The sequence below is a fragment of the Stegostoma tigrinum genome, chromosome 2 (genome assembly GCF_030684315.1).
Source record: "Stegostoma tigrinum isolate sSteTig4 chromosome 2, sSteTig4.hap1, whole genome shotgun sequence".
In the NCBI taxonomy this organism is placed as follows: domain Eukaryota; kingdom Metazoa; phylum Chordata; class Chondrichthyes; order Orectolobiformes; family Stegostomatidae; genus Stegostoma; species Stegostoma tigrinum.
The window spans coordinates 112,312,598-112,334,067 of NC_081355.1; the positions used below are offsets into that span (position 1 = coordinate 112,312,598).

General features: G+C 44.2%; 1 protein-coding gene across 1 annotated transcript in view; it reads left to right on the top strand.

Moving 5' to 3' along the window:
- Nucleotides 1-21,470, top strand: part of itga8 (integrin, alpha 8) — a 231,149-nt gene that overhangs the window by 144,831 nt on the left and 64,848 nt on the right. The window contains exons 22-23 of the mRNA XM_048522032.2: nucleotides 4,768-4,847; nucleotides 9,713-9,793. Of these exons, the coding sequence (XP_048377989.1) occupies nucleotides 4,768-4,847; nucleotides 9,713-9,793 (161 nt within the window). The remainder of the gene's footprint in view (nucleotides 1-4,767; nucleotides 4,848-9,712; nucleotides 9,794-21,470) is intronic.

A 21,470-nucleotide genomic window follows, 5' to 3' on the forward strand; every position in this document is an offset into this window, starting at 1 on the left:
GGAAAATCCATAAACAGGAGCAGTTTAAGGAAATTTCAATCAATCAATGCCCAGATTTCCAACATGCCTTCCCTTTAAAGCTCTGTATTGGCAAGGTAAATTCACAAAATCTACCCTCAGGACACACTACCAATCTGAAAAGCATTAAGAGGAATTTTTGGTCAGTAAATTCCACAAACATGCTTTGTGGTAAGTGCAGTAGGAATCACATTTATGTGCATAAATGGAGTTTCCATGTCATGTCTGGTGAAGTGGTGCCAGCTGAGTGAGAACATCTAGCAGGAATTTACCAGCCTACCCACGTCATTTCATTGGAAACAAGTTAAAAACTGAAACCACTGGTAATAGCTAGTGTTTTGGAATTTTCTTAACCCTTCATTGAAATGACTGCCTGAGAGTCATTCCCAGCCACCAACAGTTATTCTATCCTGCATCACGAATAGTTTCAGCAGCCAGATATATCATCTTGATATCTCCTGTAAATAGCATGTATCTTCTGCTTTTATATAAAGTAAGTGTGTCATACATCAAAATTTTACTTTATGTGATTCAAAACTGTTCTTCATTTAACAACTCATAGTACTTAATGGTTACATCATCTCTTATCAATGGTGCAGATGTTTATCATTGAAAACCCACAGGCAAAGTACCTCCAAAATTTATTTTCATTTATGAAAGGAGGCAAGTGGAGAAAAGAAATACATAGTCAAATCAATGAAATTCAAAGAAGTTAGAGAATAATAATTGACAATTTTCGTTCACAGAGACTGGCAAAAGGAATGAATAGGGAATTTTTAAGTGTCTGTAGAGCTTCTTTCTTTCCTGCTAAATAACAAGGTCAACCAGAGAAGAATCAATGCCGTTTCAACTTATTGGAATGGAACTAGACAAATAAGAGAAGTAATTTCTAGAAATAGGCAATAGCAATCAAAATGTATTAATGTAATAAGTTATAAGTAACGAAACAGAAACAGCAAATAAAGCGAATTTTGAGAGGATAAACTGAAATTGAGAGAGACAAACCAGCAAAACATTTCACACTGCAGAGAAAGGACACCTGATGATCAGTAGGAATCAGGAGAAATGTAAGGTGACATACAAGATGATCAGAGAATTAGATAGGGTGGACAGTGAGAGCCTTTTTCCTCGGATGGAGATGACTAGTACAAGGGGACATAGCTCTAACTTGAGCGGCGATGGATATAGGACAGATGTTAGAGGTAGGTTCTTTACTCAGAGTACTAAGAGCGTGAAATGCCTTGCCTGCCACAGTAATAGACTCACCAAGTTTAAGGGCATTTAAATGGTCATTGGAGAAACATATGGATAATAATGGAATAGTGTAGGTTAGATGGGCTTCAGTTTGGTTTCACAGATCGGCGCAACATCGAGGGCTGAAGGGCCTGTACTGTGCTGTAGTGTTCTATGTTCTATGTATTGTTCATTGCTTCATTATAGACTTGTTCATTCATGGCTTTATTTTAACAAAATAAACTAAATCCATGATGAACAAGTCTATGGTGAAACAACATAAATAATGAAACCAACAAGAACAAAACTTAAACTAAAGGAAAACATTGTTATGTGTATAATGCATACATATATATCAACTGACAGAAGAGGCCAGGTGCAGGAAGAAGGAAATCACAAACAATTTGAAAAGCGAAGAGGAGAACCAAGATTAAATTATAAAAAAAAATAAAAAATTGTAAATTACAAACGCAAAATCAGGGGAATGTGAAGACTTCCACAAGAGAGACTCACAGGTAACAACTTGAAAAATGCAGAAATATGGCTGGGAAATTGGCTGTCAATGTTGTTCCTATATTTAAAGGGGACATAGGGCAAGACAGGAAATAGAGACCGATCAATAGTAGGTAAGATATTGAATTATTACTGAAAACTGTAATAGAGAAACACCTAAAATAAATAATATTTCAAAATGTTGTCAAAATAAATTCAAAGAATTTCACAATTGATCTTACTGAAGTATTTGAAAAGTAATAAACAAAATAAGTGATGTTTGAATATTATATAGCCTTTGACAAGGCACTGAAAGATGACTCATAATTAACGCCAGTACATGTAGAGTGAACAGACAAGTCACAGAATGGATAGCAAGTTGGCCACAGAGCAGAAAACAAATTAGGTGTTAAAGGTGAATATTCTCACAGGCTGAGAATGGGTCGGCCCATTTTTGTTTTTCATTTACAACTCATGGTTCTGAGTCCAAAGTCAAGATTTACAGGCAGCACCAAGTTGGGCATAAGACACAAGTTGGAGAAACACTGCAACAATGGGGTAGAGGAACAAAGGATACGGAAAGATAAATCAATAAAAATAGTAACGATAAGACAGTAAAGGGACTAAACTAAGGTGTATTAAACGGAAAAGCAGAAAAATTGTCAACTAACTTGTGCTGTGTGCAATCTTGTGTCCAAATAATCAAAGAAATATATAGGTGCCAGAGAAAGTGCAACACAGATACAAAACAATGGCACAGAACTGAGAGGATGTATATTATAAGTAAAGGTTGAACATCTGGGGCATGTTTCTGTAGAAAGCAGAAGGTTAAATAATTATGATTGGAGTCTCTAAGGCCTTGAAGAATAATCAGGTAATTGTAACATAAATGTTTCCACTTGTTCAAGAGGCCAAAGATAGTCACTAATAAATCTGATGGAGAATTCAGGAAAACCGTCATTAACCAAAGAGTGATAAGAAAATGAAATACTGTATCACAAAATTGATTAGGTAGATGTCACATAGATGTATGTAAGGGAAATCTGGGGACACACAACAGGGAAGAAAGAATAGAAGGATTGTGGTAAGGCTTGATGAAGAGACTGGAAGGGCGTTCATATAGAACAAGCACTGGCATAAAGCGGTAATGCCACATGGCCTGTTTCTGTGCTGTAGGCTCTACCACGTTCTAATTAGAAGCAGAAGCTTTGATTTTATAAGCTCATCCATCAAGCATGTGTGCTAGGAATTTGGACACAAAATTCAGCAGGCTCACAAGATGTTTCATCCGGGGGCTTACCATTGACCTGAACCTGAATTTGACGAGTCATGTAAGTACTGTGGCTGCAACAGCAGGTCAGAAGCTAGGAATACTGCAGTAAGTAACTTGCCTCCTGAGTCTGCAAAGCCTATCCACTATCTGCAAGGCACAAGTCAGGATTGTAATGGAGTACTGTCCACTTGCCTGAATGAGCATTGTTCCAACAACACTCAAAAACAAAGAACAAACAAAAGAGAAGTACTGCACAGGAACAGGCCCTTCAGCCCTCCAATCCTGCGCTGATCATCATTCCCTGGCTAAACTAAAAAACAAACCTTCTGCCCTTATTCAGTCTGTATCCTCCTATTTTCTCTGTATTCTTGTAACCATCCAGATGCCCCTTAAATGTCACCAATGTGCCTGCTTCCATTACCTCTCCTGGCAGTGCATTCCAGGCACCTACCACACTCTGTGTGGAAAAACTTGCCTCGCACATCTCCCTTAAACTTTCAACCTCTCATCTTGAACCTGTGCCCCCTTGCTATTGAAACTTCAACCCTGGGAAAAAGCCTCTAATTATCCACCCTATCTAAGCTTCTCATAATTTTGTAGACCTCTATCAGGTCCCCTCTCAGCCGCGGTCTTTCCAGTGAAAACAATCCTAGTCTTTTTAACCTTTCCTTATAACCTAAGTGCTCGAGACCGAGCAACATCCTGGTGAACCTTCTCAGCACTGTCTCCAAAGCTTCAACATCTCTCTAGTTGTGGTGACCACAACTGCACACAATACTCCCAATGAGGCCTAACAACTGTTTTATATCACTGCAACATGTTTTGCTAACTCTTGTACTCCATGTCCCTGCCAATGCAGGCAAGCCTGCCATAGGCTTTCTTACTCACTTTGGACATCTGTGATGCTTGAAGGTTGACGTCATTCAGGACAAAGCAGCCTGCATAATGGCACCACATTGACAAGCATCCACTCCGTCTATGACTGGTGCTCAGGAGCTGCTCTTGACAACACCTTCTAAACCCACTTGCATGTAGGAGGACAAATACATGGGAACACTACTGTGTTCCCCTTCAAGCCACTTAATTTCCAGACATGGAAGTATATGGCAGTTCTTTCGGTGTCGCTGAGTCAAAATTCTCAAACTCACCCCGTAATGACACTTTTGGTCTACCTAGAGCATATGAATTGTAACAGTTCAAGAGGCAGATCATCACCAATTTCTAAAGTGCACCCAGGGACAGGCAATAAATATTGGCCCAGCCAGCAACATCCACAATGTCTGAGTGAATAAAAGAAATTCTGGCCAGTCTTTGAAGCTGCCTCTGTACTTGGATTCCTTAACTTCACACTTAGTTGGCAAAGTTTTATAGCAGGAGTCAAACTTTGTAAAATCTACTGTCTTGCGTCTGTTCGTACAGACAGAAAATGTCATTGGACTTGCAAATAATGCATACGATCCCATAATATATTTTTGATATATAAAATCTTTCAAGGTATTTTAATCTGCTGTTGAATAATGGTTTATAAAATTTTAGTAGGAGCAGGAAAAACAGCTAAAAATGATGTGAACAAGGATGATAAGTTTCTTCATTCACATGAATTAATAGGTTCAGTGCACACTGAAGTAAGATTCACATTAAGATTTAGTGTTGTTGGTGCTCTCGTTGATTACTGTTTTCCCCAGTTTGAATTCCATACTGTAACTCCAGCATCTGTTGATGGTTAACGCTTTGATCCATTTCTTTACCAGCTGTCCGTGGGGCTCCGTTTTTCTGTTCAGCGCTTGGAGACAGCAGAGGCCAGCATCAACTTTGACCTGCAGATCAAAAGGTGAGTTACAAATTCACTCACGTAGCTGCAGATTGTTGAAAAATAATCAGTAAAGTGCCAAATGGTCCCGTCTAGGTAGTTGTAGATGAAATCAGTCAACTTATTGAAAGTGTTTGAAGGAGTCTCCTGCTGGAAAGATATATTACACCTCACACGTCACTGAAGTTTCCAAATCGCTGAAGACCTTGATCACGTAACCAAATGTCCTTTAGGGAAGGAAGCTGCCATCCTTACCTGATCTGACCTACATGTGACTCTAGACCCACAGCAATGTGGTTGATACTTAACTGCCCTCTGGGCAATTAAGGATGGGCAATAAATGCTGCCTAGCCAGTGACACCCACATCCCATTAATGAATAAGAAAAAGTGATGTGTGGGTAGAACTGCAAGTACATACTAAATAGAGTGGCTTGCTGACAAAGTGGCATTAGCAATTAACATATAAATAGTGGAAACTGTGCAAGTCAAGTTGCAAATTGGCATGACTTTCTTATCTTACAACATTAGAGGCAAGTGACAAAGGTGGCTAAGACTTTGACCAGTCAAGATGTGATCACTGGAGGTGGTCTCTCCAGCTGCCTGCTAGTCTTCCCCAGCTGAATTGTCACCAAGTTGTCGCTGGAGAGTATGCTGATGTAGTTTACTTGAGGTTTTCTGTGACTAGACTGGAAATTGTGGTAACCTCTGCTGAGCCCTCCCCACCCTTAAATGTTTCCACAATTTTCCAGGCAGCTGAACCTACCTGGCACTGTTTAATTTAGAATCCCATCCACAGCCCTATTTACGCAGGACTCTGGTTCCAGCATGATTCAGGTAGAGTCTGTCCCATCGGAAGAGCTCCCTCCTTCCCCATTTCTGGTGCCACAGTTCCATGAATATAAACCGCTTCCCCCACACCATTCCTTTGAGCCATGCATTTACCTCTTTAATCATATTGATCTTCTGCCAATTTGATGTGGCTCAGCTCGTAATCCAGTGATTACTACCTTCTCGGTTCAGCTTGTAATTTAGCCCCTATCTGCTCATGTTCCCTCAGCTGAACCTATTCCCTGTTTCTGCTTATATCATTCATACCTATGTGGACCACAAAAACTGGCCCTTTGCCCTCTCACTCCAAGTTCGTCCGTAGCCCAGATGAGATATTCTGAACACAGCCTTCAGAACTGTTGAACCCATTCACATGGAACAGTGTCTATGCTCCTTACTATCTCTGATTACAAGTACATTTCTCTTTTCTCCCCAACTTGAGTGGCTTACTGTGCCATGTTCAATGGTCAGCTTCCCTACAGCCCCCACTCTCATCCACACAGGCAGCAAGAATCTCAAACCTGTTAAACAAGCTTAAGAGCTCAGGCTCCTTCTGCACAGCTTCCTGGATTCTTTTCCTGCCTTGCTCATTGTCACACCTTTCTGTCCCCAACCACTGGCTGAATATAAGGTAGTTATTTCAGTGTGACAACCTCCTGAAACACAATATCCATGCAATTGTGCTCCTCCCTAAAATGTTGCAGTGGTCAAAACTCAGATTCCAGTCCATCAACTCTGAGCCAGAGTTCCTTAAGCAAACAACACTTGCTACAGATGTAGTAGGAACTGCAGATGCTGGAGAATCTGAGATAACACGAGCTGGATGAACACAGCAGGTCAGGCAGCATCAGAGGAGCAGAAAAGCTGACGTTTCAGGCCTGGACCCCTTTTTTTGAAGAAAGATCTAGGCCCCAAACATCAGCCTTCCTACTCCTCTGCTGCTGCTTGGCCTGCTGTGTTCATCCAGCTCGACACCTTGTTATCTCCTGCTGCAGATGTGTTCGCTATAAATAAGAAGGGGATCCATCAGCTCCCACATCATACAGTTACAAAACATTGCCTGCGCATGGGTTTGTAGCTTGTAAATATATCCCCTACTTACCTTCAATCTGAAAGTAATAGATCATCAAATTATTAGTTGTCACCAACCAATGAACTTAGGGTTTGCCTGTGATGCCCCTGTTTTGTTCTGAGCCTGAGATCCTGGACTTCAGTTTATCCTGCTCAAAGAAAGCCATAGTATGAACCAAAAAAGCAAGCAGAGATCAAATTTTCCGCTCTGCACCAAATTCCCATGCTGCCTCTGAATTTCCGGTATATGCACGCATGGGCTGTGTCTGACTCTGGATGTCATCTCTCCATCCTGACTATGTGAAGTTTACTGATCTTGCTTACACATCTTCTGCATGCTATTTTCACCCAGTGTGCACTCCATGGCTACACTAACCCACATTTACATCAAATAAGTGGTGACGTAGCAGAAGATTGTTACTGTCAATACTTACAAATTGGCCTTTAATTTGTACGTTTTTCAGACCTTGTCCTAATGCACCTGAACTTTCAAGAAGCTCTCGAGACAAAATTTACTTTCATGTAGATAGGTAAAGCAAAAAGTAAACTGTATTTATTAGGCTCAAACTTATGCTCTTTTGCTGGCATTTGTGTTGAGTTTTTTCAAGAGATTTTTGCTGCATTGGCTAGTGAGCTTTCTCTTAACAAACTCATCTCATGAACTACTAACCCTACCCCTATGGTGCCCCCTCATCTGAACCTATTCACATTTTACCATCAACTGTTCCTAGGACAACTTGCAACTCTTGGGATATGCTGGAATTGACCAGCATCCCTGATGCTGGGCCATCTTTAAAAGACTGCTGTGCACCTGGAAAAGCACTGAGTGCTGAGCTGCCCTGCAAGGCTCTTGACTCTTGCCCTAGAGATGACAGACACAGGAAATTTGCTGCTCCACTTTGCAAGAAGGGACTTGGAGGTCCTGCTAGATACGTTGGTACACAAGCAGGATGTCCTGCTCCCCAGGACCAGCAGCAGAGGCCACAATACTGGACCATGCCAGCCTAGTCAGATGTTGCCACGTGGAGGAATGCTAACAGTGTAGGAAGATGGTCAATTATCTTCTTCCATTCTATTGGCATAAGTGCCAGCATCTTCTGTCTGATACTCCATACTCAACCCATCTCTGTTATTGTACCCACCTCCTAGCAAAGCTCATGCTGTACCAATGTCACAGTTGCCATAACATTTTCCTTCACTCGCTATTACCCACCCAAATCCTCAACACCAATAATCCTGCCTGTCCTCTGCACTGCCTACTCACTCAGTCAGGTCACTTCACCACTTGCATGAAAACTGTCAGCCATGTCACCTGATTTCATCTCCTTGATTACCTGCCTCTCACCCCAGAAGGAAAGCAGCCTCTAATAGGACAAAAATATTCAAGACAGGCAGTAGGCTGTCCAACATTCACTTCTTACACCTGATGTCAATCAGATCCTGACTTTAACAACCCTGAGCAGCTCCTTGGCTGGTCTGGTATCAGAGGCCATCCTTCATTCTCTGTGCCATAGCTTTTGCCCAGGAGCTTATCTTCCTTAATTTGACCAAAGATTACCGACAATTATGATAAGCATCCTGGTTTTGTATCTGCATTAGTACAGCAGTATGTGAGCATACAATCTCTAGCTGAGCGGCAAGAGGTGAAAAGACAAGACAAGGCAATGCAGTGTAAGGCAAGTGATGTTGTGAGCATCCAGGTAAAGTCAAAGTGAGTGAACATTATGACAGCAAATGAAGGGGCCAGAATGCAGCCCGGTCCAGTCTGTAAGCTGATTATGTCTCCCTGAGCACAAAGTGTCCTTGCTATAGCCGTACCCTGAGATGCAACATTGAAGTGCAGAAGCATATTGTGAGTAGATGAAAGATGTGGCACATGTTGGATGCCAATGTCCATGCACGTGGGGCGTGAATAGAGGTCCTTTGGAGCAAGTTGAAGATGCCACGTACCTACTCTGACTTCCATGTCAAGAATTCTCAATATCCAGCATGTTTGCCACATTTAGTAAGTTTGGAATCTCAATATTAATTTATGATTGTACCATTAATCTACCTTAATTGGCAATTTGTCACTGCCTTGTGAGAAATGCATCTCGACATTCAGCAAATGCACTAAAGATACAGCAAGCTGCATCTGACATCAAGCTGGGCCTTCCTGGACTTTTTTCTACTGCAAATCTCACCATGGACCATGTCATTTGGGCCCCCATGAAATTATGCCCCTTAATCCTCATTCTGCATACCAATTATATACTACGGCTAACTTTCTTTGGATTGTGCATATCTGATTTTGAATGTTTTTATTGAACTGGCTTTATTTTTAATTGTGGTGCGGATAACTTGTGGCCGATTTAACAAAAACTTCTGAAACCAGAGACCCTCTCTTAAATGATTATCCTGCACAAAGGATAAATAGGATTTATTCATTTTATAGCCTCAGGCCTTCATAGTCCAGTGGAAATTTGTCATATCTCATACAAGGATGGAGAAGTAAGGATGAAAAATGAAGTAATTCAAAATGTCAAGATTGGAGGAAATTTGTGACTTCAACCTGTTTTAACTTTCATATTTGTAGTTGCTGAGATATAATGATTTAATAACATAAATACTCCAAACAATAAAAATAACTTGGTCATCTGTCATGAAATATGGTATGATGTTCCTTTTTCAGGATACAAGGGAGTTAAATTGAAGTCTGTCATTGTTTTTCTTCCTCTGCCTGAATAAATACATGTGACTTGTAATGATATTTTGCTTCTTAATGCATTATTTTATAAATATTTATTTGATGAAAAGCACTTAATCAACTGACAGTTAAGTCTCTGAGGTTTTACTTTTTGTGTGTTTTATTAACAACAAAAATTTCATACAAGGTATAATTCCTACAACATATGTATTTTAATGAATGCACAAATTAATGATTTCTGCAGTTCAAAGACAGATTTTCCCTTGTTGAATGAGTTTTATTTTCCGCCTTGTATTTCAGCTCAAATAAAGATAATTCAAGCAGCAACCTCGTACAAGTGCCGATCAATGTCAGTGCAGTTGCTCAGATCCATGTTCGTGGGTAATGTATGCGTTCTCTCATCACTTATTTGGCAACTGGATAAAGTCTATCTAGTTCTCGTTGTGCGTGCATACTTAAGTGTGACAAAGCAAGTTTGAAACAACTACATATTTGCTGGCTGCCCAATATCACTGTTAACATATTGTGAAAATATTTAATACTGAAGAATTGATTAAAATAATAACATTTCCATTTCTATCATTGTGCTACCATTTTAATTACATTCCCCAATATTAGATGTTTTAAAATTTTCGGTTTACATTGACATTGGCAACTGTTGAATTAACTAGCCTTATTTTGTCTGAATTATTTGAAGAAGTAACAGAAAGATCGTACTAGGATAACTCAGTAGACAGGGTAGACTTGAACTTCCAGCAGGCCTTTAGTAAAGTGCTGGGAAGGAAGGCCAATTCCTGTGGTAGCAAGAAGACGGCAGGTATCTCCTCGCTGTCATTTACCTCCCACCAGCATCTCGGAAGGAGGAGGTTCCACCCATGGTTAAACCTTGCATGAGATGACCATAAATTGCAGAAAAGCAATATGACTCTAATTTTGGGTGACAGCACCAAAATGCAAAAAGACAGAAAAAAAAGCAGGGTTCCAGAGCACTCTTTTACCAAACACAAATTAGCTGCTGCATTTAACTACATAATAGCAATAATTAAAACTAATATATCGACTGTGAGGTGCTTTAAGGTATCCTGGGAATATGAATTACACTGTAGTGGGGAGGCAATGGCCTAGTGGTATTATTGCTGGACTGACAACCCAGAAACCCAGATAACGTCTGGGGACCTGCTTTCAAATCCCACCATGACAAAATGCAGAATTTGAATTCAATAAAAGTACCTGGAATTAAGAGTCTAATGATGACCATTGTCAATTGTCGGAAAAAGCCCATCTGGTTCGCTAATGTCCTTTAGGGAAGGAAACTGCCAACCTTACCTGGTCTGGTCTACATGTGACTTCAGACTTGACACTTACTTGCCTTCTGGGCGATTAGGGATGGGCAATAAATACTTCGTGGTTGGTGATGCCCTCATTCTGTGAATGAATAAAACAAAATATTATTGCATGTCCCTCTTAAATGGTACTTATGGTTCTCATTTGGCCATTGGACAAGGCCATTCTAAAGACTTCTTATTCTAAGCCCAATCAGAGTGAAGTAAGAAGGTGACCTTCGCCTCATACTTCTCCACCTGATCATATGCTGTCTGACCTCCAAAAAACCTTTGGGGGAGTTAAAGCTTAGATCGGGTTGTCCATTAGCCAAGCAGGAAGGAGAAGTCATTGTGCATAAGGCCTAGAATCATGGATTTGTTTGGGGTGGAGGCATTTGCTGACTATGACAGTGAGATTTGGGATATTACTTTTGGCGCTCCTGGCTCATTTATGTAGCAAGGCAACAGAAAGATACTGTGATAATGGGAACTGCAGATGCTGGAGAATCCAAGATAATAAAATATGAGGCTGGATGAACACAGCAGGCCCAGCAGCATCTCAGGAGCACAAAAGCTGACGTTTCGGGCCTAGACCCTTCATCAGAGAAGGGGATGGGGTGAGGGTTCTGGAATAAATAGGGAGAGAGGGGGAGGCGGACCGAAGATGGAGAGAAAAGAAGATAGGTGGAGAGGAGAGTATAGGTGGAGAGGTAGGGAGGGGATAGGTCAGTCCAGGGAAGACAAACAGGTCAAGGAGGTGGGATGAGGTTAGTACGTAGGAGATGGAGGCGTGGCTTGGGGTGGGAGGAAGGGATGGGTGAGAGGAAGAACAGGTTAGGGAGGCAGAGACAGGCTGGACTGGTTTTGGGATGCAGTGGGTGGAGGGGAAGAGCTGTGCTGGTTGTGTGGTGCAGTGGGGGGAGGGGACAAACTGGGCTGGTTTTGGGATGCGGTGGGGGAAGGGGAGATTTTGAAGCTGGTGAAGTCCACATTGATACCATTGGGCTGCAGGGTTCCCAAGCGGAATATGAGTTGCTGTTCCTGTAACCTTCGGGTGGCATCATTGTGGCACTGTAAGAGGCCCATGATGGACATGTCATCTAAAGAATGGGAGGGGGAGTGGAAATAGTTTGCGACTGGGAGGTGCAGTTGTTTATTGCGAACCGAGCGGAGGTGTTCTGCAAAGCGGTCCCCAAGCCTCCACTTGGTTTCCCCAATGTAGAGGAAGCCACACCGGGTACAATGGATGCAGTATACCACATTGGCAGATGTACAGGTGAACCTCTGCTTAATATGGAAAGTCATCTTGGGGCCTGGGATAGGGGTGAGGGAGGAGGTGTGGGGGCAAGTGTGGCATTTCCTGCGGTTGCAGGGGAAGGTGCCGGGTGTGGTGGAGTTGGAGGGCAGTGTGGAGCAAACAAGGGAGTCACGGAGAGAGTGGTCTCTCCGGAAAGCAGACAGGGGTGGGGATGGAAAAATGTCTTTGGTGGTGAGGTCGGATTGTAGATGGCGGAAGTGTCGGAGGATGATGCATTGTATCCGGAGGTTGGTGGGGTGGTGTGTGAGAACGAGGGGGATCCTCTTTGGGCAGTTGTGGCGGGGGCGGGGTGTGAGGGATGTGTTGCCGGAAATGCGGGAGACGCGGTCAAAGGCGTTCTCGATCACTGTAGGGGGAATGTTGCGGTCCTTGAAGAACTTGGACATCTGGGATGTGCGGGAGTGGAATGCCTCATCGTGGGAGCAGATGCGGCAGAGGCAGAGGAATTGGGAATAGGGGATGGAATTTTTGCAGGAGGGTGGGTGAGAGGAGGTGTATTCTAGGTAGCTGTGGGAGTCGGTGGGCTTGAAATGGACATCAGTTTCTAGCTGGTTACCTGAGATGGAGACTGAGAGGTCCAGGAAGGTGAGGGATGTGCTGGAGATGACCCACGCGAACTGAAGGTTGGGGTGGAAGGTGTTGGTGAAGTGGATGAACTGTTCGAGCTCCTCTGGACTCCACTTGAGCTAGCTGTTCTGGTCTTTGCTTTATGTCTGAGTTAACTAAGTCCTGTGAGCCCTAGGATATAATCTGAGGGTAAGGGATAAGCCATTTAAGATTGAGATGAGGAGTAATTTCTTCATGCAGAGGATGGTCAACCTTTGGAATTCTGTACTATGGAGGCCTTTGGAAATTCAATCATTGAACATGTTCAAGATAGGTATCAGTAGATTTCTCGGGACGAATGACATTGAGGGATGCAGGAAAATTGGCGCTGGGAGATGAACAGCTGTGGTTGAGAATAGTCACATTCAAAGAGCTGAATGGTCTATTCCTGTTCCCATGTCCTTATGAACCAAATCTCTCTGAGGTATAGAACGCCAAAGATCCCCAAATGTTTGAGTAAAGAAATGTCTCTTCAGCTCAGGCCTAAATGATCAACTCCATACCCTGAGACTGTGCCCCTGAATATATGTTACAGTGAGCTAACGTACCTTTTGAGAGCGGGACATAGACACCTGCCAGATTCATGAATGTCACAATGTCTGTACCTCGTGCAAATTTGCTGTAAAACCATAAATGTTCTGCCACAGAAAGTAGTAAGTTTTAAAAAATAAAAAAAATGCTCAAGGTATGCACCTGTGCAATAGTTTGGGGATGTACTGTATGTAAACTTTAATCACGAAATGTTTTCCCACTTCTTCCAAGACAGAAGAGATCATATTGCACCCACAGTCTCAAGAGCTCATTAACGTTGTAGAGTGTTTACTTGCTGTCATTTTCTTTCTTTAATTCATGTTTTAAATCTCTGTTCAAGTTCATTCTCAGTGAGCTCTGATGTCAGTTGTCCAGGATGTCGGGTAGCTTGCTTTACCAATGAAAGGAGTAGGACTGTTTCAGTTTTAGAGTGATGATTGATTACACTGGTGTGGATTGGCCTTTAATTGACAGCTTCCTTTCCTTTTATCTGATAACAGTATTGCTACATTTTTATGGATAGTTCCATTCTTTTCCCATCCCATTCAGTACTAAACAAAATTGCATCCCAATAATTTGCTTCAACCCAGTTTGGGCAATATCAGCTGTGTGCACCACTTACTTATTTGATTTTGCTTCAAATCTAGGATTGTAACATATACCAAGTAGATTTCATGTTAAAGCAAAGATGGCTTTTAAAAGATTTGGGTTATGAAGTGACCCAGAGTGATTGTAACAAGTAAAAGCCAGTTCTTGTTACCAGTATTATTGGTAATGTATTATTGTTAATGCCTACTCTTGTGATATAATGATTAGAATGAGACTGAATGGGAAATTTTCTCAACTTATTTGCCTGACAAACAACGGGACAATTTACCATTTGGGACCCCCTTTACCACTGGGCTGGGCTTTGCCAAGACCCATTAGGTCAATCACAGCATTAGCAACCAGCCACTCAGGGATGATGCATCCATTCCATCAACAGAAGGATTCCGAATTAAAGTGACCACAGGAATAACCAATATGTGGATTATTGAGGTTGAAACCACCACGTGAATACTGAGAAAGACCTTGGCAAGTCTCCCATGTGTCTTATTCTGAGCTGGAGATCCTGCTGCAAGATCTGAGGATGCAATGTTTTGAATTCTCCCAAGGGCAGGAGAATGAGGATAATCTTGCAAAACAAGAAAATGTGGATGGAAGTGACCAAGGATGAAGTAGGAGCGGAAGAAGTTGTCCCCAAGATGGAGGAGCAATCAAGAGGACCCAGGACCTCAGGAGGGTAGCAAAGATGAATAACATATCACCCACCTCTGCAACTGGCGGGCCAATCTCAGGCAAAATAAAGTGTTCAGCTCCAATATTTCTTCACTCTGCAAACACCTCACATCCTCATCTGAGCAGCCAGTACGCACAATGTCTGTCTGTTGTGTTCTTGTGCTTGTGCCTCACTGACACCCTTCACAAACAGGAACCTTCACTCCTCTCCACACTATTTTGGTGAACAGGAGGGATCAGTGGAGTGTACACTCTACCAGTGAAAGGTACAGTGTCAGTTTCTAGCAATGTGGACACAGGTGTATCCTGTGAAGGAGATAAAACAGTGTCGAACTGGATGAACACAGCGGGCCAAGCAGCATCTCAGGAGCACAAAAGCTGACATTTCAGGCATAGACCCTTCATCAGAAAAGGGGGAGGGGGAGAGGGTTCTGAAATAAATAGGGAGAGAGGGGGAGGCGGATCGAAGATGGGAAGAGGAGAAGATAGGTGGAGAGGAGACAGAGAAGTTAAAGAGGCAGGGATGGAGCCAGTAGAGGTGAGTATAGGTGGGGAGGTAGGGGGGAGAAAGGTCAGTCCGGGGAGGACGGACAGGTCAAGGGGCCGGGATGAGGTTAGTAGGTAGGAAATGGAGGTGCGGCTTGAGGTGGGAGGAGGGGATAGGTGAGAGAAAGAACAGTTTAGGGAGGCAGTGACGAGCTGGGCTGGTTTTGGGATGCAGTGGGGGGAGGGGAGATTTTAAAGCTTGTGAAATCCAAATTGATACCATTGGGCTGCAGGGTTCCCAAGCGGAATATGAGTTGCTGTTCCTACAATCTTTGGGTGGCATTGTTGTGGCACTGCAGCAGGCCTAGGATGGACATGTCGTCTAAGGAATGTAGGGCGGCACGGTGGCTTAAGGGCGGCACGGTGGCTCAGTGGTTAGCACTGCAGCCTCACAGTGCCAGGGACCCAGGTTCAATGCCTCGGGCGACTGTGTGTGTGTGGAGTTTGCACATTCTCCCCGTGTCTGCGTGGGTTTCCTCCGGGTGCTCCAGTTTCCTCCCACAGTCCATAGATGTGCAGGCTTGGTGGATTGGCCATGCTAAATTGCCCGTAGTGTTCAGCGGGGTGAGGGTTACAGGGGGATGGGTCTGGGTGGGATGCTTCAAGAGGCAGTGTGGACTTATTGGGCTGAAGGGCCTGTTTCCACACTTAGGGAATCTAAAGGAATGGGAGGGGGAGTTGAAATGGTTTGCAACTGGGAGATGCAGTTATTTATTGCAAGCCAAGTGCAGGTGTTCTGCAAAGCGGTCCCCAAGCCTCTGCTTGGTTTCTCCGATGTAGAGGAGACCACAACGGGTACAGTGGATGCAGTATACCACATTGGCAGATGTGCAGGTGAACATTTGCTTGATGTGGAAACCCCACGACACCCGGCACTTGCCCCTGCAACCGCAGGAAGTGCTACACCTGCCCCCCCCATACCTCCTCCCTCACCCCCATCCCAGACCCCAAGAAGACTTTCCACATTTGGGGGTCCTGCCTCCTTCTAGTTGGTTTTCAGTATTTGCTATCCCTGCATTTTAGAGCAGTGGGTGACTAAGGAGAAGATAGCTAATGATGGTCCTGTTGTCCCTGAAGCATTTGATGAGGGTGTTGCTTCTTTTCTGATCCTCATTAGAGGTGTCAGGTGGAGCTACATAAAGCTATGGTCAAGCTATGATGAAGCCATGGAGCAGCTGACGTTGAGGGAAATCTAGACCAGTGATGATCAAGAGGTAAGAATTTTCCTGTCAAGCAGTGGCAGCACTAAGAGAGGAAAAGATTTGAGTAGCAGCCTTTCACCTGAACCTCGCTGGAGCTCTTCAGTATAACTTTAAAGAAGCTCTTTCCATTGTGTACTCACAGGAACCCTGGCCAGTCACTGGCAAGTTATGTTTGGGAAACTGGAGCTCTGGCTCGGAAATCCAGAACTGAGTGTTGTGACAGGTTCTAATTAGCTTTGTTAAGTGTCTGAAATGGTTTCCTGACAGATCCGAAAGAGGTTCCCCCGTGCTTCAGAATGTGCCTCATTGAAACCTGGAAAAGGAGGGGATGATGTCAGTATGCTGATTCATAATTAATATTTAAGGGGTTTAACTTGCTTCATGCTCCAAAGTCTGCCTCCCAGATTTCAAGCTGACAGCAGCCGTAGCATGGACAGTTCAAACCAAATAGGTAGGGGATAAAATTCTTATCAATTAATCGATGGCCAATATCAAAAATTGCCTGTATCCAATTAAGAAGTCAGAAGGCATGGCAGCTTGCTTCGTTTTTTTTCTGCAAATGTGAATGTTTTACACGTAGGGAGATAGAGACTTTCATTTGCTAAGTTTGCAGAAAAATCTCAAACGCTCAAAATGCCAAGGTTATCTGAGGGAGAATTCAATTTATAAGTTTTCATGTACTGTGCGGGTGATTCAGGATGGAAAGTCCCTCATGAGGTAAAAGGTCATTTCTAAGGCCGTGTTTTCATGTTTTTGCTCGTGTTGTTTAGCGGGGAATTTAAGAATGACGGATGTGACCTAATCCCAGGATTCCCGCAAGTACTTCCATGTTGCGGGATTTTTATGGCCTCGGGATAAGGATGTGGGTAATGAGTCTACATGTGGAATCACGCCTTTGCCAATTGCTTTGCGGTAGTGGGCATTTTAGAGTCCCCCCCCCCCCCCACCCCGACCCTCATCACCTCCAGTATTTCCATAGAGTTGGGCCTATTTTGCCAGGAGACAAGTGTTACCACAACTCAAAAATTTGTGAACATTGAGTTTCCCAGTCTGAGGCCAGGAATCCTTTGACGGTTCAGTTCAAAAGCTTCGCCGTTCATAATGTAATGATGTTATTTTATTCATTCCCTGGAAGTGGGTTTTGCTCGCTAGACCAAAATTTATTGACTGTCCTTAAATTCCCTGCAGGAAGTGTTGGTGAGCTGCCTTCTTGAACCATTGCCTATTTTGGTACACCAACAGTGTAATTGGGAAGGGAATTCAACAATTTTGACTAAGCAACAGTGAAGGAACAATGATATAGTCCCAATGAGGGTGGTGTGTGGCTTGGAGATGAATTTGCAAGTTGTGGTGCTCCCGTGCACCTGCTGCCCTTGTCCTTGTAAGTGGAAGATGGCTTGGAAGATGCTGTGAAAAGAGTTGTGGTGAGATGTTGCCACGCATTTTTCACAATGGTGCACACTATTACCAACGTGTGTCAATGATTGAGGGAGTGAATGTTCAAGATGATGGACGCAGTGCCACATAAGCGGGCTGTTTTGTCCTGGGTGGTGTCAAGCTTCCTGAATGTTGTTGTAACTGCATTTATGCAGGCTAGTGAAGTGTGTTCACTCACACTCCTGACTTGAAACTTGTAGATGGCGGACAGGTATTGAGGAGTCAAGAGGTGGGTTGCTTGCCATAGAATTCCCAAACTCTAACTCACTCTTGTAGCTACAATATTTATCTCTTCAGTTTTTGGCCAGTGATAACCCCCAGGACATTGATAGCCAGGGATTCAGCAATGGTAATCGAATGTCAAGAAGCTATAGTCAAGTTCTCTCTTTAGAGAGTCATAGAATCATACAACCACAGAAACAGTACTTTCAAGATAACAAAGTGTGGAGCTGGATGAACACAGCAGGCCAAGCAGCATCTCAGGAGCACAAAAGCTGACATCAGAGAAAGCCCGAAACGTCAGCTTTTGTGCTCCTGAGATGCTGCTTGGCCTGCTGTGTTCATCCAGCTCCACACTTTGTTATCTTGGATTCTCCAGCATCTGCAGTTCCCATTATCAACAGTACTTTCAATCCAACTTGTCCATGCTGTCCAAGTTTCTCAAACTAAAGTAGTCACACTTGTTGGAGATGATTATTGCGGCACAGGAGTATGACATGAGTGTTATTTATGATTCCAAATGTTGTCTGAATGTAGTTTAGTTCTTGCTAGGTGTGATTGCTGCAATATCTGAGGAGACATGCATCTTGCCAAAAGATGAGATTGGGTGCTCTAATACTCACCTACTGAACAAAGGTAGGCCTTCCAACCTGCCTGTCTTGGCATCCATCCTCTGAATTTCCATTTTAGGCCAGATTCCAGCCAAATTCCAGCCCATCCTTGCTTTCCCCCCATAAAAGTAGCATGGATGATCACTGGCAAGAGTCAGATTGTGGATCACGAACTGATCTGCTTTGAGAACAAAAATCGATGATTAATTACAAAATATCACACTCTGAATAGCCAAGACAAATATCTCAAGTGTTCATATTTTGTGACCAAAGGCTCTGAGGAATGGAATTCAGTATAGCAAGGGCTCAATAATGTGATCATGACACTAAAGTATCAAATCCATAGATGGAATTCCCAGAGTTGGGTACATGCATTTCTTTGAAGCTGGCCTTTACTTAGCAATGCTTCTCACCCTCATTTTCCTGATGCTTCTCACCCTCATTTTCCTGATAGGAATTCCAGTGCATTTGGTTTCATTATTTTTCTGTTGGCTAGGAAGGAAAAGTGTTGTCCTTAAGGTTGGGAAGGTAAGACATAAAAAAAGTTCTTAAAAGTACTACAACTGCTGAAATTCTGGCTTTTGTGTTGCCAGCGGATATTGAACTCTGTTTACCAAGTGATACATTACCCCTAGGCAGGCATATTAAATGCTATTTGCATCTTGAATGTTGTGTAAGTGATCATCCTTCGCAGGACCATAAGACCATAAGACATAGGAGTGGAAGTAAGGCATTCGGTCCATCAAGTCCACTCCGCCATTTAAATCATGGCTGATGGGCATTTCAACACCACTTTCCTGCACGCTCCCCATAGCCCTTGATTCCTTCTGAGATCAAGAATTTGTCAATCTCTGCCTTGAAGGCATCCAATGTCCAGGCCTCCACTGCACTCTGCGGCAATGAATTCCACAAGCCCACCACTCTCTGGCTGAAGAAATGTCATCTCATTTCAGTTTTAAATTTACCCCCTCTAATTTTACGGCTGTGGCCACTGGTCCTAGTCTCCCCACCTAACGGAAACAACTTCCTAGCGTCCACCCCTTCTAAACCACACATTATCTTGTAAGTTTCTATTAGATCGCCCGTCAACTTTCTAAACTCTAATGATTACAATCCCAGGATCCTTAGCTGTTCATCATACATTAAACCTACCATTCCAGGGATCATACGTGTGAATCTCCATTGGACACACTCCAGGGCTAGTATGTCCTTCCTGAGGTAACGAACTGTCAAAAATTGCAAATGAGAAAAGGGTATGAATTAGTCCTGTTGGTTTGAAACAAGAATTGGGGTGAAAGGAAATCTCCAAAATTGCATAGAAAGACTCAACTTATCAGTTAATAAAATGTGAGGCTGGATGAACACAGCAGGCCAAGCAGCATCTCAGGAGCACAAAAGCTGACGTTTCGGGCCTAGACCCTTCATCAGAGAGGGGGATGGGGGGAGGGAACTGGAATAAATAGGGAGAGAGGGGGAGGCGGACCGAAGATGGAGAGTAAAGAAGATAGGTGGAGAGGGTGTAGGTGGGGAGGTAGGGAGGGGATAGGTCAGTCCAGGGAAGACGGACAGGTCAAGGAGGTGGGATGAGGTTAGTAGGTAGCTGGGGGTGCGGCTTGGGGTGGGAGGAAGGGATGGGTGAGAGGAAGAACCGGTTAGGGAGGCAGAGACAGGTTGGACTGGTTTTGGGATGCAGTGGGTGGGGGGGAAGAGCTGGGCTGGTTGTGTGGTGCAGTGGGGGGAGGGGATGAACTGGGCTGGTTTAGGGATGCAGTGGGGGAAGGGGAGATTTTGAAACTGGTGAAGTCCACATTGATACCATATGGCTGCAGGGTTCCCAGGCGGAATATGAGTTGCTGTTCCTGCAACCTTCGGGTGGCATCATTGTGGCAGTGCAGGAGGCCCATGATGGACATGTCATCAAGAGAATGGGAGGGGGAGTGGAAATGGTTTGCGACTGGGAGGTGCAGTTGTTTGTTGCGAACTGAGCGGAGGTGTTCTGCAAAGCGGTCCCCAAGCCTCCGCTTGGTTTCCCCAATGTAGAGGTAGCCGCACCGGGTACAGTGGATGCAGTATACCACATTGGCAGATGTGCAGGTGAACCTCTGCTTAATGTGGAATGTCATCTTGGGGCCTGGGATGGGGGTGAGGGAGGAGGTGTGGGGACAAGTGTAGCATTTCCTGCGGTTGCAGGGGAAGGTGCCGGGTGTGGTGGGGTTGGAGGGCAGTGTGGAGCGAACAAGGGAGTCACGGAGAGAGTGGTCTCTCCGGAAAGCAGACAGGGGAGGGGATGGAAAAATGTCTTGGGTGGTGGGGTCGGATTGTAAATGGCGGAAGTGTCGGAGGATAATGCGTTGTATCCGGAGGTTGGTAGGGTGGTGTGTGAGAACGAGGGGGATCCTCTTGGGGCGGTTGTGGCGGGGGCGGGGTGTGAGGGAAGTGTCGCGGGAAATGCGGGAGACGCGGTCAAGGGCGTTCTCAATCACCGTGGGGGGAAAGTTGCGGTCCTTAAAGAACTTGGACATCTGGGATGTGCGGGAGTGGAATGTCTTATCGTGGGAGCAGATGCGGCGGAGGCGGAGGAATTGGGAATAGGGGATGGAATTCCATCCCCTATTCCCAATTCCTCCGCCTCCGCCGCATCTGCTCCCACGATAAGACATTCCACTCCCGCACATCCCAGATGTCCAAGTTCTTTAAGGACCGCAACTTTCCCCCCACGGTGATTGAGAACGCCCTTGACCGCGTCTCCCGCATTTCCCGCGACACATCCCTCACACCCCGCCCCCGCCACAACCGCCCCAAGAGGATCCCCCTCGTTCTCACACACCACCCTACCAACCTCCGGATACAACGCATTATCCTCCGACACTTCCGCCATTTACAATCCGACCCCACCACCCAAGACATTTTTCCATCCCCTCCCCTGTCTGCTTTCCGGAGAGACCACTCTCTCCGTGACTCCCTTGTTCGCTCCACACTGCCCTCCAA